This window comes from Mustela erminea, chromosome 3 (genome assembly GCF_009829155.1).
Source record: "Mustela erminea isolate mMusErm1 chromosome 3, mMusErm1.Pri, whole genome shotgun sequence".
In the NCBI taxonomy this organism is placed as follows: Eukaryota; Metazoa; Chordata; class Mammalia; order Carnivora; family Mustelidae; genus Mustela; species Mustela erminea.
Window position 1 is genome coordinate 115,275,163 of NC_045616.1, and position 16,614 is coordinate 115,291,776.

The 16,614-nt window shown below is 39.9% G+C and overlaps 1 protein-coding gene across 7 annotated transcripts in view; it reads left to right on the forward strand.

Annotated features, from left to right (window-relative positions):
• Positions 1-16,614, forward strand: part of EBF1 (EBF transcription factor 1) — a 387,792-nt gene that overhangs the window by 285,659 nt on the left and 85,519 nt on the right. For 4 of the 7 annotated variants that reach the window (XM_032337166.1, XM_032337167.1, XM_032337163.1 and 1 more), the window contains exon 9: positions 1,028-1,158. In XM_032337166.1, the coding sequence (XP_032193057.1) occupies positions 1,028-1,158 (131 nt within the window). Of the gene's footprint in view, positions 1-1,024; positions 1,159-16,614 lie in introns of all 7 variants that reach the window. The other 3 variants (XM_032337165.1, XM_032337160.1, XM_032337162.1) reach the window with 1 other exon arrangement.

Consider the following 16,614-nt stretch of genomic DNA (forward strand, 5'->3'; position numbering starts at 1 on the left):
TCTTGGATACTTAATAAACTTTTTATTAAGAGAAGGGTCTCGTTTCCTCTCCTTGTGCAATATCTCCCTTGCTTTAGAATTTTGCTTTGTTCTTGTTCATAAAAGTAATAATGAGAACAACAACATGGCATCGTGGAGTTAAAAATCCTTGGTGTCCTCTGAGCCATTTCAAAAACATAATCCTGCGATTATGTTTACGCCTAGCAATTCTGTTGAAATTATGCCATCCTCACCAGGCAAGCCACCTCCAGTCTGTTTAGAATCACGGTATTGGCAAATTATTTCCCATCTCCAAGGGCCATTTGTAATGGAAAGAAAAGAGATACGAATTTTTTTTAAAAGTCCATTCTAGAGTTTTATGCCTGGGAATGGCAACAAAGCAAAGGTCATGGGACTTTCTGTGGTTTAGCCCTGACTCAGCTATTTGGTTACATAATTCACCCCGAGTGACCTGCAAACTTTACATCTATAAAATGGGATCCATGACATTTGTTGAAAAAATCGTAATGATTTCTAATGAGGAATGTGTCTGTGTTAGTGTTACAGATAGAAGGCATGGAGTAAGAATATTTTCTTGCTCTGGCCTCCTTTCTCACTTCCCTTTGGACAGAAATGCTTATCTAAAAATCTATCGATTTTCTTTTCGGGAAGTATGTTTAATTATGAAGCAATTCAATAAGGTTTCCAGTGTGTTCCAAAAAGCCACCCAATTTTTTTTTTTTTTATCTTTAGCATCTCATAAATTAAATTTTGCTTCTGTGTTTTATTTTATAAGCTTTCAGGTTTGAAAATGATTGGGTAAAATATATGTATGTCAATAGAAACAATGAAACAGATGCTTTTAAAAACTGAAATTGCACCCTTAGGTTTCAGATCCTAAAGCAGCTAGGAAATGCTGAGATCTTGGGGGACTTTCTGTTAGTGAAAAGATAAAAGATATTTTTTCTTTCTTTTTCTCAAGTCTCCATCATTAAAGTTTGGTTCTAACAGCAGACTCCTTCTCTTTTTCATGTGTGTTGAAAAGCAGCTACTCCCTGTATCAAAGCCATCAGCCCGAGTGAAGGATGGACGACGGGAGGCGCGACTGTGATCATCATAGGGGACAATTTCTTTGATGGGTTACAGGTCATATTCGGTACCATGCTGGTCTGGAGTGAGGTAGGTGTTGTCTGAACATTAATATCTAATAGGTTGGTCTAGTTGAGGATACTGTCTACACTTGAATTTCTAATAGAGTGTGTGTAGAATTTCGTGGTACCACCCTGGGTGGGCCAGCTCTAGTGTGCAGAACTCTGAGAAACCGGGAGACATGGGTTGGGTATACCTGGAGGCACTACTTTCTACTGGGATGACTTCCATCCTCTGGCCTGTAAGCACCAGCCGAGCTTCTGTTTTGTCATTTGTCCTCTTATGTTAGCCCTGGTGTGGAGGTCCTATTGTATATTGGGAATTGGAAAGGAGATGCAAAGTCACAAAATATATAGGAAAAGCCCTGTTCAGACTTCAAGAAGATAGTAATCCATGAACAGTTGTAGATGGGGTCTACTGGAGACCCTTCCTCAAGGAGTACCATTCATGTGGCGGTAATAATGCAGCTATAGGTGGTTCTTGAATTATTCAGGGATTCTTTATCCAAGAGTGAGGGATTGACCAGCGCAACCTCGAAGACCCAAAGGCTTTTTCCAGCCCTAAGAATCTACAGCTCACGGGCAGCTTAGTATGAGACCCCAACCACATGAAAATGACTCTGTTCTATGTCTGTAGTGTTTTCTAAGCACTGTGATCATTATTTTGACCTGTCAGTTGACTTGCCTGGCAATAATCAACGTTAGCTCAAGATTATAAAACATAAGCATCACTATTATATAGACGTCGTGGAAAACATGTCTTTGTTTTCTTTCTGTATTCTGAGCCTAGACTTCTCATCCAGCATGCCCACAGCCCCTTCTCTTTCACTTCCCCGAAGTTTAGAATAAGACCCATGTTAGGGCTATAAGGTACTGCTGAGCTCATTCATCCTGCTTGTTTTATAAGCAGTTGTGTGAATCTCTAAGCTTTATTGGAACTTACTGTACAGTAGGCACTGTGCTTAGCCCTTGACACAGATCATCTCAATCCTTCCCTCTTAGCACCCTTAGCACGTATCTTTTTTTTTTTTTCAAGATTTATTTATTTATTTGACAGACAGAAAGAGATCACAAGTAGGCAGAGTGGCAGGCAGAGAGAGAGGGGGAAGCAGGCTCCCCACCGAGCAGAGAGCCTGATGTGGGGCTTGATTCCAGGACCCTGAAATCATGACCTGAACTAAAGACAGAGGCTTAACCCACTGAGCCATCAAGGCATCCAGCACATATCTGTTCTTGATGAAGACATTAAGGTTTAGAGATAAATAGGTACAAAACTCCAAAGCAGCTGCATGGAGCCTGTGGAGTGTGGATTGTATGTATGTAGCCACACAGAGAAGTCAGTAGCAGAACTGAAGCTAGAACCCAGATTTTTTTATTTCAGTATCTATCTGTCCTCCCATAATACCACTGATCAGACCATGTAGATATTTTGTGTCTTATCTCTAGGTGTGCTGCTGGGTAATCAGAGAGTTAAGGCTAATCATTGAGCATGTTTATCTTCCCAACGCAGAGCCTGTCTTTCTTTTTAAGTCTTCTATGTGCCCGTCTTACTGCCAGGAACCCACTCTGGCCAGCCCCTTGCCAGCCTGTGCTGCCTTTGGTTTTGTGTTTCCAATACTCCTGACTAGTGGCCTGTGCATGGTCTGAAAATCAAAGCTCTCACAGAACTGAATCAGAGATGGGCTTCTCAGTGCACTGAACTGATTGCTATCTGAGGTGGATGGGCCATCCCAGCATGAAAGGTGGACTGAGCTCCCGCTGCCGACTGTGCCCATTCTTTGTTGGGACCGTTGGGTTGTAAAATTAGAAGCATCACATACATGTCAGTCTGGTGTCTTTATCGCAGCTGGGGACAGCAGTCCTCACAAGGACAACCTCTCCCAGATCATGTGGGCTACATATTCATCCCTTTCTATCTCTCATTCTGTTGCTTATCCTGGAAGTTGGAAGAGGGACGAATAAATATAACATGCACTTCTTGCTCCATATTACTGTAGTCGAAGTGAGGCCTGAGAAGTGGGACTCAGATTTGGTTGGAAGTCTTACTAAACCTCTGAGAATAAGGTGGGTTAGTTTGAAACTTCCTTTAAAACTTTGTATCCAATCATTGCCCAACGCTATATTGGTCATGGAACAAGGACTTTGATATATCAGGAAATCATTAATTTGTACCCCTACCCTGTTCCTAGTCAAGGTCCTTGGGTTTCCTCTCGGTTCCCCCATATTCTTGCCCTCTTTTGGGAAAGGTAAGGAAGATTAAATTCTCATTTAGACTTATCCAAATTACTTCAAAGGATCTGTTTCCACACAACAAGACCAATGTAAGTCATGAAAAAAAACAACCCAGTAAGGCTATACCTTTGCCCTCCCCTTTCCTCAGGCCCTCCACTGCCCTGGGTCCAGCTAGGAGGTGAGGGTGGGGGACGCGTGCTCCTTCTTGGCCCACCACCTCCTGCCCAACTGCTCTCATGTGTGATTATGTCATAAATCAACTCTGACCCTTTCCGGTGGAAACCTACCAGGCAGTTTCCAAAATTAGATATTATTTTAAAATAAGTAAATCCTCTGCCGTAATAGAGGTGGGAGTCTGAATGGAAGATTTTGATATGGGTTGTTATTTTTCTTGACATTTCAGAAACATGAGCCTTGCAGAGGTGAACTTCTTATAAATATTCTAAACTATTTATATATTTAGATTTCATACAGACATGATTTTCTCTCCCTTTTAGTGAAGGGAGAGAATTTGGTACTGCTTCAATTCCAAAAACCCATTGTGTAATACTGAGAAATTAAGAAATAACTCACATTTCTGAAGGGTTTATCATGCATGGGCACTTATGGGTATCACTTTATTTGATCCTCCTGATAGCCCTGTATTAGATCCATATGAGAAAACCAGGCATCAGAGAGGTTAAGAAACTTACCCATTGTCACACAGATAGTGCTAGAGACGGCATTTTATACTACAGTGGCTTTTTTTACAAAAGAAATAAAAGCCCAAGTTACTGAGAGGGCAAACGGACACATAAGAGAGGAAAACAGGACAGAAATAGGAGAAAGAAAAAAACATGCTTAGAAATCCAGGTAATAGAGGAGAGCTAGTAGTAATACTGACAGTAGTAGTGACTGTGGTGGTTGTTTTTAATCACATAAAATTACATAAATGCCTTTCATTTGGTAGAGGCAAAAATCATCCACCAGTTCTGGACCATTTCTGCAGGCTTCCATTGGATAGAATCAGAACTCAATAGTGTGAGAATTTAAGAGAGGATATCTGTGAAAGATCTGTGGAACAAATGTGTAGTATGACTAATACCAGCTACATTCCCTGAGTACTTGGTTCCTGCCAGGTACCACGCTGAGTGTTTGGTATGGCTCTCCTGTGAGCATTGCAACATCTGTCTACCATGTTGTTCTTGTTTTACTGATGAGGAAATTGAGACTTAAGGAAGTTAAATAAGCCATTCAGTGATCAAAGGGGGGACATGGGATTTGAACACAGACAGCCCGACTCTAGGGCCTCACCTTCTAAATAGTCTATGATTTAGCCTATGCCCCAATTTTTACCCTAGTGTTTTATCACATCAGACTAGGGTGTGATGCTCACCATTGCCATTGATGTCTTGTGCTCTGGTGAGGTGGGGATGGGCATCTTAACAATTGCTATCACCTTCCAGGCTGAGGTAGACTTGGGATGCAGGAGTAAGAGTGATCCCTTCATTATCTGGTTGTATATGCTTGTGGATGGAGCCATTGGATTCTAGGAAGAATGTATCCATGTGAAGGATACTTACCTTGTGTGAGGGGCAGAAGACAACCTCTTCCTTGCCAACATAGAGAACTTAGGTAGGACAGTGAACCTGTTTGGGCCTCATCTCTACATAGGACCCCTATCTATCTGACTCTTCGTGCCCTGGCCACATGATCTGTGCCACCTCTAGGACCTGGTTACTTCTAATTTTAAGTAGACTTTTATCTCTTCTCCATTTCCTCACTCTATAGCCCAAAGCACTCAGGAAGCAGGCTGGTGGGCCAGGACAAGCAGATAACATTTTAGATTAGCAGCTGATGCTATTATTTGGAGTCTTTTTTTAGCTCAAGAATTTTAAAAAGAGTGAGAGAAAATAGGGCTGGCTAATTTACCCTCCTCTGTGCTCTTTCCCTACCAACCCAATCTTCTGCAAATGAGTAGTTCAGCTTAGCTCCCTGATTGCCCCCTGAGGGTTGGGAAGAAGAAAGGTGGCACTCCATTGTTCCTCACTCAGGGCTGCCTTCTGTGAGCTCCCAAGTTTGGGGGGGAACTGCCTCGCTTTCCTGTGAATTTGGTTTGCCATCTTTGTTCTTCGTCCTTAGCATTTCTTGCCTTTTCTCCTCTCTTTCTAGAAAGCGAATTACTATACTGATACCCTTGGGCTTCTTAGCCTGCCTTTACCCAAAAGAATTAACAAATATATATATATGCTATAAATAAACCCAGGAAAAATCAACAGGATTGATGTGTGCTCGTGATTAATGTGGGTTGAGTTTTTTCCTCGATCAGAGATATTCTTGGTTGTTTTTGCTTTTCCATCAACATGTGATTTGGAGGGGGGAGGGGCTGCTGCTACTGGTCTGTAGAGCAAATACTTCCTTTAATATCTCCTTGCACTGCTCTAATTGCTAAGCAATGAGTACTGCTTGGCTTGCCTCTTGGTGTCTAGCACTGAGATAGGTACTACGGGTGATCACGATTAGCCTTTATGGACTCTGGTGTTTTATTTGGAACAGGAACTTGCTCCCATGAAACAGATTAAGGAGTTACATAATATATTTTTATAATCCAGTGTTAAATGACTAGCTTAAAATTCAAAGCAAGGTCCTCGAAGGCACAGAGAATGGTACAGGCAGAAGTAGGCTGTTCAAATAACCAGCCAAGCTCCTGTGATGTACGGGTGCCTCTCTCTGCTAGGCATTTTAGGCTCTGACCATCCTTTGATTTAATCACAGCAGTCTCTGGGAGAATTTATACAGCTTAAGGTATTTACAATGCCTTTAAGGAAAGCATAATGGTGAGATTGGTGAGGAGCAGAGATGAAGGGGACTTCAGGCGAACAATCATCCAAGCAAGGGTTTAGATGGCAAGGGTTGGCGGTGGGCAAGGAGCCAGTCAGGAGACGTGGGTGCAGTCCTTCTATTGCTCAGTCAGAGGACCTAGATTTTAGTTAGTATTGGCCATCAGGCCTCAGTTTCCCCATTTGAAAATGAGGGACTTAGACTAAATCCTCCTTGAAATCAGCTACAATTTTATAATGCCTTTTATCTAGAGTTTATTCCCTTAAGAGTTCCTTCAAAGTAAGAAGCACGAAGTGATGATCGGTAGCAAGTAGCTTCTTTTCTTCCACTATTATTCTTTACTTTTACAACACACTTGCAAGATACCAATATCGTGTTTATTTGCAAAAGGATTCATCAAAACCATTTAATTAGCTACAAAATTGGATCTCCCTATAGATATATCATTATTCTGTATTTCTATGTTCTACGCTTCAGGTCCTGGTATCTGATATAAATAGGAGACCTAGACCACAATGTTGGTCTAATTCATTTTCCAGATAGTTCTGTGGAATGTACCGATTTTTTTGGATATCAATAGGTATCCCATGGAAGATGGTGGAGGGAGGTTTTTCCTGGTAAGTCTGGGAAATGTTGAGTCAAATAAATTCAACTGGTCCTCGTTCTAGGGCTTTGCAAAGCTTTTGAGATACTAACATGCACGGTGAATACCTGAGATGAAGTGTATGACACGTCCCAAACTTTTGTGACCACAGAACCTGATATATTGGTGATGGCTGGATTTCATGTTAATGAAGCAAAGCCATAAAATCTAGTCATGAAGCACTTGGTCTGGGATAGATGTGAGAAAATCATCTGAAGTATTTGCAGAGTGTTATTCAGATAAGATCTGGAATGTGTAGAGTCATTATTCTTTAATGCTGCAGGCTTTGAACAGAATTTCTCTCATATTTTGCATCTGGTTCTAGTCACTGCACACTTGGCACTAGATGCCATGTGATTTTACAGGACAGTTACATTTAAAGATGGCCGGAACCACTTAGCTCCAATGGAGAAGGCCGTTTCATAACTGTAGGAACCAGTGAGCCTCACACACGGGCTACGTGTTGTCTTTTGCATCCAGATGTTTTCTTCAACTGCATTCCCAGAGATAAGGGGAAGTCCAAAGAAACTTCTGTTGGAGGGTGAGGTGAAGGAGACATGTGGGTGAATACAGTTGGGTGAATAAATGGCAGTTTGGGGGCTGAGAAATGATTTTCTGCTTTAATCCCAAAGCTGGAAAACACCGTTTTAAATGCAGTTCCCGACTTCTTTCTTCTTTCCTATCTCTACTTTCCATTCTCATCTATACACATAGCTCAGAGGAAGGATTGTAAATAAAAAATAGCATTTGCTCCTCTGTGACATTAAAAAATGAATGGCTACAACTCATACATGTTCCCACTGGAAGTTTCCCAGGCTTTTTTGTTTGGCCTTGATTTTCACAGAACCACATGTAGAATCACAAAATTTTGAAGGCTTTGAGGAACCTTTCCAGTCATCGAGTGCAGCTGTTTTTTGGAAATGAAGAAAAAGAGGCTCTAGAGTCATACAGTGACTTGTCCTGGGAATGCATTAGCTGCTTCTTAGTGCCGGTGTCACAGCCCAGTTTTCCAGACACCAGCTTCACCCCCTATTCAATTCTCTCTTGCTCCAGTTTTCTCATGGTATTTCTTTAGTCTTTTAATAAATTACCTTATATTTGCTGAACCCTCCCAAATTTTATACATGATGGCATTGGCATTCTAATGACTCTTATTTATATCACATTTGTATGCAATACAGTTCCATTCAAATCAAACATACAATTAAGAAAGGCAGAGAAAGACATTATCACAAATATCTTTCAAAATTTCATGATGTCGATATGGTATATAAATGGCTGTGTCATTTATTTTACATATATCGAGGCTTACATGTATAAGTTTAATTCAAGGTTTCCTACTTGTCCTAAGCATCTAAGCTGCCAAGTCTGTATGCAACCTCTACTTATCGATCACCTGTCAAGTGGAAGATGCTTAATGCAAAATCATAAACTTTATTTGTGAGAAATAAAAGAGGCAGTCTGAACTGGTTGCATTAAACGTTGAGTGTGACTTTGAAGAACACCTTTCAAGCCCAAGTTATTTTATGGGGAATCATTTTTAAATGAGCCAGCATATTTAAAAAAAACAGATTAAAAATACTCTAATGGCCTCTTTAATGTGGTCACATAGTTACAATCATGCTCACCTTATTCCTAAAAAGGCTTTAGTCTATATTTTTATTTTTATTTTTATTTTTTATTTTTTTTTTTTTTAAAGATTTTATTTATTTATTTGACAGAGAGATCACAAGTCGGCGGAGAGTCAGGCAGAGAGAGAGAGAGAGAAGCAGGCTCCCGCTGAGCAAAGAGCCCGATGCGGGGCTCGATCCCAGGACACTGAGATCATGACCTGAGCCGAAGGCAGCGGCTTAATCCACTGAGCCACCCAGGCGCCCCTATATTTTTATTTTTAATGACTAAGGCACTTGAAATCTATCCTCAACATTGATAATTATGGGATGGTTAGGAACGACTTTAAGATGACATTATCCATGAGTTGTTCACAGTGCTTTCAGGAGACACACGTATGTGCCCATTGCTTGAAAATGGAAACCAGGCAAGTGTGATGCATTTCGAACTTTAACATAAATCAAAGACAAAATTCACACCTGGCTGTAGTCTCTGGATTTTTATGAAGAAGATGGATAACTATATATTGTTGCTTTCATTTTATATGTGCACTCAAGTCAGATCACTGGAATGGCTCCCTAATGGTCTGAACTAAAGCCTTCCTCCGTACACAACCGTACTGGCTTCCTCCTTCCTAAACCACAACTCCTTAGTTTGGGATTCAAGCATACCCCCTGATGGCTCTGACCTTTCTTTTTAACATTCTTGCCCACCATTCATCTTAACTTTGGCTTTCCGTCACACTGAGCTGTTAGTGGCCCCTTATACCCGGAGTGGTTTTTGCCTCTGCACTCTGGCCTTTCGTATACCATTCCTTCTTCCACAATGTTTTCCCTCCTCTCTGTGTGCAAATTCTTCTGCCCTTTAAGATCCAGTAAAATGCCACTTTTGTCTGGGAAATCTTTCCTTACAATGTAGATAGTGAATATTTCCTTTCATCCTAAATTCCTACATGGTCTTCTCTGTATTATATTATGTTCCTTATAACTTTCTATCTTTAATTATTGTGATTTAAGGGGATGTTCTCTCTCATAAGGCAGGACCCATGCTAAATTCACCTTAGTGAATTAGCCCAGATCCTCACATATCAGAAGCATTAATTTATACACACTTACACAGAATAATGTTGAATGACACCTTTCCTTCCTTCCTTCCAACAAATGTTTTTTATTAACAACTATTGTATTCCATGATGCTTCAATGTGTCAGTACCAGGTAGATTACAGTTTAGTTTTTGTTAATGCATGTGTGGTTAAGCAGTTTATATTTAGATTTATTTATTGTGCAACAGGAGTGCACACAATTACCTTAGTGTAAATCTGTTGGTTATGGTGAGTACTTTCTAGTACTAGTACTAGAAAACTAGTACTTTCTAGGTGATTGATACCAGTGAGACCTTCTCCTAAACTCCTTATAGGCATTATGTCAATGAACCCTCAGACTCATCAGATAGCTAGCCTCCTCCCTTGTCCCACCTTCTTCTCAAGTAATGAAACTGAATGCCAGAGAGGTTGAGTGACTTTCCAAAGGTTCCACAGCTGGTAATTTGCAAAGCTTGGACTTGAACCAAAATCTCTGTGATTCCAGAGCCATCTTTGAGCTGTCTAGTAAGGATGGAGTAAAACTACACTTACCCAGAGACACTGTTAAGTAACCTCAACTCAAAAAAAAAAAAAAAAAAAAAAAAAGTAAATATAGAAAATAACAGACTTTAGGTAACCAGAACAACAATTTTTAACAAATTATCTTATCTGTTTTCCCTGGTCATAGCAAATCAGAAGGAGCAAGCTAGAGGCAGGTTGTTAGAAGCAGGCTCAGTGACAGCAGAAATGACAGCTTAATGTCAAGGGCAGAAATGGAAAACCTAAAAAGCAGACGCAGAACTATATTACTGTGTGGCACATTAATGACTGTTCATAATGACAGTGGCCCTGAGTCATCAAGACAGAGATGGCAATTATATTCAATATATTCTCTCTAAAACATCAAGATGTGTGTAATGCATCCTCAAAAGACTCCCAGTGAAAGCAGCTGTCGTGGCACGGTATTAAAAGGGGTTTGGCTCTGGTTTTCCATGCAGCTCACTTCCTGAAGGGACATGTTAAATGAGGAATTACCAAATATATGTGCAAGTATCAGTGTATGCAGTATGCAAATGTGAACTATGCCACACGCACAAAAACTGTTCAAAGTCAACTCTGTTTAGTACCTTACAGCTTTGATACTCCTTTCTTGGAACTTGGAAAGACCTTAGAAGTATTTTGTTGAAAAGTGAGTTCATTCCCTGTTACCCCATCTAGCAATCTTTTGGCTTTTATGTTTTTCCTTCCTAATTCCATATAGGCAAAGATTCTGCCTTGCAAACTGCCAGCTTTGGTAACATACATTTAGTCTCTTCCATAAATGTATCTGGCTTTGCCTTTTCTTTTATATTTTAATTTTCAGACAAACAAGCAGCAACCCTGGACCCTAAGTCAGATCCGAGCAGGGAATGATGTTCCTTCTTAACTGAATTTAGAAAAACAAACCTTGAGAAAGAGCTCATTGTGCAGTTTCAAACCACAGGGGCTGGCGTTACTGGTGTCCAGTCCTCTCCTTCTGGACTACTCTGGACCTCAGGAACTCACCAATGCTTTTCCAGCTCCCAGATGGTCAGGATGGGATCCAGTCTTTAATGGGGCCCGGCTGGCACAAGATTTACATCCTGGGAAAGAGCTAGAGAAAGTTTATTTAAAAAATAAATTACTGAATAATAAATAAATAAATCAACCCACAAAACCAAAGGTAGTTGAAGTATAATGTATTTATTTTAGCCTTTTTCCTCCCAAATCTGCTATTTTGAAATATGATCTTGTTGCTGTTTTGTACAATTAACTGCATTGATTTAGGGACATGGTTAGTTTCTTGGTCAGAAGAATTGGGTAGTATATTTTTGTGAATGTTTAATGAGGATACCAGGAAGCTTGAAGGTTTTTTCTGGGAGGGGTAAATGTAAACAGATTTTTTTTTTTTTAGTAGATAGTTTTTTTGAGTGAAGTGGTATTGATTATTTCTTTTTTTTTTTTTGTAGATTAACACGTGACTTTATTGACTCTTTATCCAAAATTATTAGTGGTGGTACATAGTATTATGGTATTCATTCACTCAGTATTTATTGACTGCCTACTGCTTCCCAGGGACTGTTAGAAGTGAAAACAAGAAAGACAAAACTCATATCCTCACAGGGCTTATATTCTAGTTGAGGTTGCAGACAATAAATAGGAAAATATATCTCTATCTCTCTACTATGTGTCTGTGTCTATTTCTACATATGAGAGAAATTTCAGGTAGCGCAAAGGACCATTTGAAAACTTGTTGTAAATCTCTTATTTAACTCAATTCCTGAGATTTTAGTTTTAAGTCTCCTCTGACCTTCATACATAAAGTTGATCTTTGCGAATTCATGTGACCCAACATATTTTGTTAAACATTGGTTTAAAGTTATTTTCTTGAAAGGACAAAAGGAAACCAGAATGTTTGTGAAACAGTAAATGCCTCCACTGGGTTTCTCTCACGTTCTCAGAGAAATCATATACTGCCTTTGAGACAGGCAATTCTTGGGAATGAAGAAGTCTGTGTTACGAAACCCGGAGAACTCTGATTAGGGAACAACCAGAATTCACTGAGGGACTCAGGAGGAGAGATGGCATCCTGATTTATGTTGTATCCGCTTCAGGGGAACAGACACATATTGTGGAGGTTTAACCAGTACGGTCGCCACGAATATACATTTTTTGTGTTTCAACTTCCTTTAGGAGCTCCTGAAAATAATATTTTTTAAACACCATGTTTAACTAGAGAAAAACGAATGTTCCAGAGTGGAGGAAAAATAAGCTGGCTTGTTTGGTCACTACAACTGTGGTGTCTCTTTAAAAATCCCTAGTCAATTTGGTTTTGAAGCTTTAATTATGTTTTTATGTTACAGTTTTCTTATTTAAATGTCTGCTTCCTGTCCATCACTCAGCACCCCCTGCCTATCTCAAAAGAGATGGATGTTATTAACCTAATTGAGGAGAAGGGAGAATGCTGTGAGAATTATTAATACATAAATTAAAAAATTAATCTGGAAAGTGCTTTAGGGCCCCTAGAGAAGCTCTACCCAAACATAAAGCATATTTAACATTATTATAAGCACTCCCACAGAGCAGATAGACCAGTGCAGTGTGAGATGAGTAAACTGAGGCACAGAGAGTGGCAATGGGTGGTTGGGCCAGTGTAATGTTAGAATCCAGACCCTTGGGTGGGTGGCACCTGAAGACTACTGCAGCAGAGCCCACCTAAGGCCTTTTCTGGTCTTGACAGTTAAGTATTTCTCCCCAAAAGAAATTCCCTTCCTTTTCACCCCTTCTCTTTAAGTCTTTGCTTCTTTGGACTGTGTGTGTTGAAAATGATCAAGGCTAAAATATTAAATCCTAAGGCTAGTAAGAAGAACTCACTAGTGTACTTTCTAGTAATCCCAGTTATTTTTTTGGCTTTGTGGCTTGGAACTTCAAGTTGCATTTATTTCATATAGTCCCATTGGTTAGACAACGCACATAAAAGCTTATCTTGGAGTTGCTTTTTTGTTTTGCCAAGAAATAATTCTCAGCTAAGCTTCTCGGCAGTAAAAAAAGGCTATTCGGAGTACCTACTGTGCTCCCAGCACCTTTGAGGATGTAGAAGTTGGGACACGTTCTATCCTGTCAATAGTGGAGACCTGGTAGAAAGCACCTGTAATAGCAAGTATGGAGAAACCATGAACAGCAGTCAGGAGGGACAGCGAGTGTTGTACAGTGGTGGCTGTAGTCCGGCAGATTGGTCCCTTCTTGGTCATGTTACTTCACTTGCCTGCACCTTCCACATCTGTGACTCAGCTCATGCCCATCCCTGCTCCTAGTGTGCAGGACAGAGTCACTGACGGAGTCTTGCACAGCGCTTGGCACACAGTCAGATGACGACAAAAGGCCACCGTTGTAGAAGCCACCATGGAGGTCCCCACCATCTTCTGTTTAGCATGAGTTGGAGTGCTACTGGCTCTCAGAGAAGAAAGTTACTCTGAAGACTTGCTCTTCTTACCTGAGATTCTGCAACATGTTTCCATTAACTTTTTTTTTTAAGATTTTTATTTATTAATTTGACAGAGAGAGATCACAAACAGGCAGAGAGACAGGCAGAGAGAGAGGGGGAAGCAGGCTCCCCACTGAACAGAGAGCTTGATGCGGGGCTCGATCCCAGGACCCTGAGATCATGACCTGAGCCAAAGGCAGAGGCTTAACCCACTGAGCCACCCGGGTGCCCCTCCATTAACATTTTTAAATACTAGGTACTCTCCTTCCCCTCCCATATGGGTCATGCTTTTGAACATGTGAAAAGAATTTTATAAAAACTATTTCAAGAATTCTCCACTCCCAGGCCCTTCTTCTGGACTTTCAGAATTTGCAGACAGACTGCCTCTTTGGAGGTTTGCCTCCACCTCCGTGCCCCCCGCCACCATCCTCCCCTTCTGGTCTATCCACAGAGGAACTCTTCTTTCTTGTTTCTCTTACTTCTGTGGAAAAGAGGCCCGCCCACCTCCCCCATGTTTGCACTCCATCTCTCAGCACAAGCATGCCCCACCTTGCCAGCCAGCATAGGGCTCTTCTGAGTCTGGAGAGGAGGGAATGCTCACACCAGCAGCTTGGAGGGAGTGTGATCCCTGCTGCCGTATGTCCTGGGTGTGCTGGCTGCCTCTCTTGGGGCCTTGCAGAGAGCATGGGTATCTTTCCATTAGAATGCCACTCCTAAAAATGGTTTCTTCTGATTATAATATTAACACATTCTTATTGTTGAGAAGTTAGAGAATTCAAAGAGGTACGCAGAGGAAAATAAGATTACCCATAGTTTTATAAACTGTCCCTGATACTTTGATAATTTTCCTTTTAGTCTTTTTTCCATGCAGATACATATCTAATTCTTACATAATTAAATGCAGCACATATTGCATAAAACTGATGTTATTCTACATTTGATCTTTAGTAAAATTTTTCTCATAATTAAACTAATACCTGTGAATGTAGAAATTTATTTATTCCAGAATTATTTAATTGTTTATTTCCTATGCAAGTGTGTGTGCACATGTGCACCCACGTACACATACACACGGAGAAAGAGAGAGAGAGAGAGAGGAGATGAATCACATATCATGTCGTCTGTCCAGAAATAAACAGTTAACATTTAACATTGTGTTTGTGTAGGCTATTTTCTTAGTATTACTTTCTTACCTTTTTTTCTTTCCTTTATTTCCCTCTGTTCCTTCTCACAGGAGTCAGAGACCTTTAGAAATCCTCTTCTCTTTTACCACTTAGATGAAGTCTGAAGTCTGGTTCAAGCAGGAACCCCTGTGCTGAGCCAGTTGGATAATTCATTTTAAGAGCAATTTAGTTAGGGAATGAGAATTAAATATTATCAGGTTAGGAACAGTGAACTCTTATGGGTAGGTATTACTATGCCTAATGGAGTCGAACCTCTTGTAGAATTATGGCCTAATTTATGTAAGTATTTATTCCAGAAATATTTTGGAAATATCCTGTATGTAGAGCATTAAGTTAAATACTTTAGGGGATATAAATATGAATTAGACTCTGTCACTGATCTCAGGAACTAGCTAATGAGAGAAAAATGTGTAGGAAAATCTTTATGGCACAGAACAAAATAGGATATTAAGTGTTATAGAATAAATGCCATAATTATATAAATTCTTACAAAGGTGCAGGTAACTCTGACTTTTAAGATCAGGTAAAACTTATTGGAAGAGAGAGGGTACATGGTCTCAAAGAATAAGTAGAATATCAGTAGGGGAATGTGTAGGCAAGGAATGACACGAACAAAGCAAAGATGTTGAGCACAGCTGTGGTGCTTTCATGTATCCTCATGCCCTACTCTCCAGCATGGGGAAAAGCAAAGTAGGAAGTAAGATTAGAAAGGGAAATTAGCTGTCAGTCCTTGGGGCACCCTGAATATTGTGCCAAGGAGTTTGGATCATATACTGTATTTAAAAGGGACATTCGTTGAGTAAGGCAACAAGATGATGAAGTTGTATTTGAAAAAGATAATTCTGATAGAAAAAGAAGAAGTAGAGAGAGACCATTATTGTAATTCTCAGAGTAGGAAATGGTAACAACTTGAACAGAAGAAAGTGGCAAAGCAAAGAGCCAGTGGAGGCCAATGGAGGAAAAATCAAAATGACTAAAAAAAAAAAAAAAAAGAAAAGAAAAACTGGAAGGGAGAAAAAATGAAGATGATCTTACTTTGGGTGATTCAAAGAATAGCATTCCCTTAACCAAGAATGGGAACATGGGAGCAAAAAATACATTTATAAGTAGTAAGATGATAAATTTAGCTTGGGTCATGTTGGGATCGAGGTGGCAATTAGATGTGTTCAGGGAGATTCTGTTACTCTGTTGCTAATAAAAGTTTGGTGTGTGGCCAAAGAGATCAAATCTACAGGTGTAGATTTGGAAGTCAGTCTAACTGAGGTGGCTGAGCCCATGAGTAAACTCACGAAATGTTAGGCAAATAAAAAGAGAAGAAAATATAGAACAGAATTTGTAAAATTTCAACAGTTAATAAGTTGGCAGAAAGGAAAAGTTGGCATATGAGGAAAACAGGAACCAATGAATAAAAGAAGAACTCTAGAAAACACTTATTTACAAGTAGAAGATACCGGTTTTCTTCCTACTGTTTCAAAACAATATTTGTTAAACTTGTTTGACCCTCAACTTTTCTCATCTGGAATACATATCCTACAAGAATGGGTTTTAAAAGATAGTGAATGTGAAAGTGTTTTGGTAAACCATCAGACATGCAAGTCTTAAGTCTTATAATTAGTGTCACAGAAGTGAGGAAAGTAGAGACTTCCAATAAGGGAGAAAGTAGTGTCAGATGCTACAGTTTCATAAGAATATTTATTTTTAGCTCAACTCATTTGGCTTGGGATTTAAGGAAGTCAAGTCAAGAGTGAATCTGTTCTTTAATCACTTAGAACAACATTTCCCAAAATATGGAGCACGTGTCTCTGGTGGGACAGGACAGAACTTTGGGTTTGACACAGACATCAGGCAGAACTGAATCACATAGTGAGAAAGTAGTTTTTTTTTGTTTGTCTTTTAATCTTCAGATTAATGT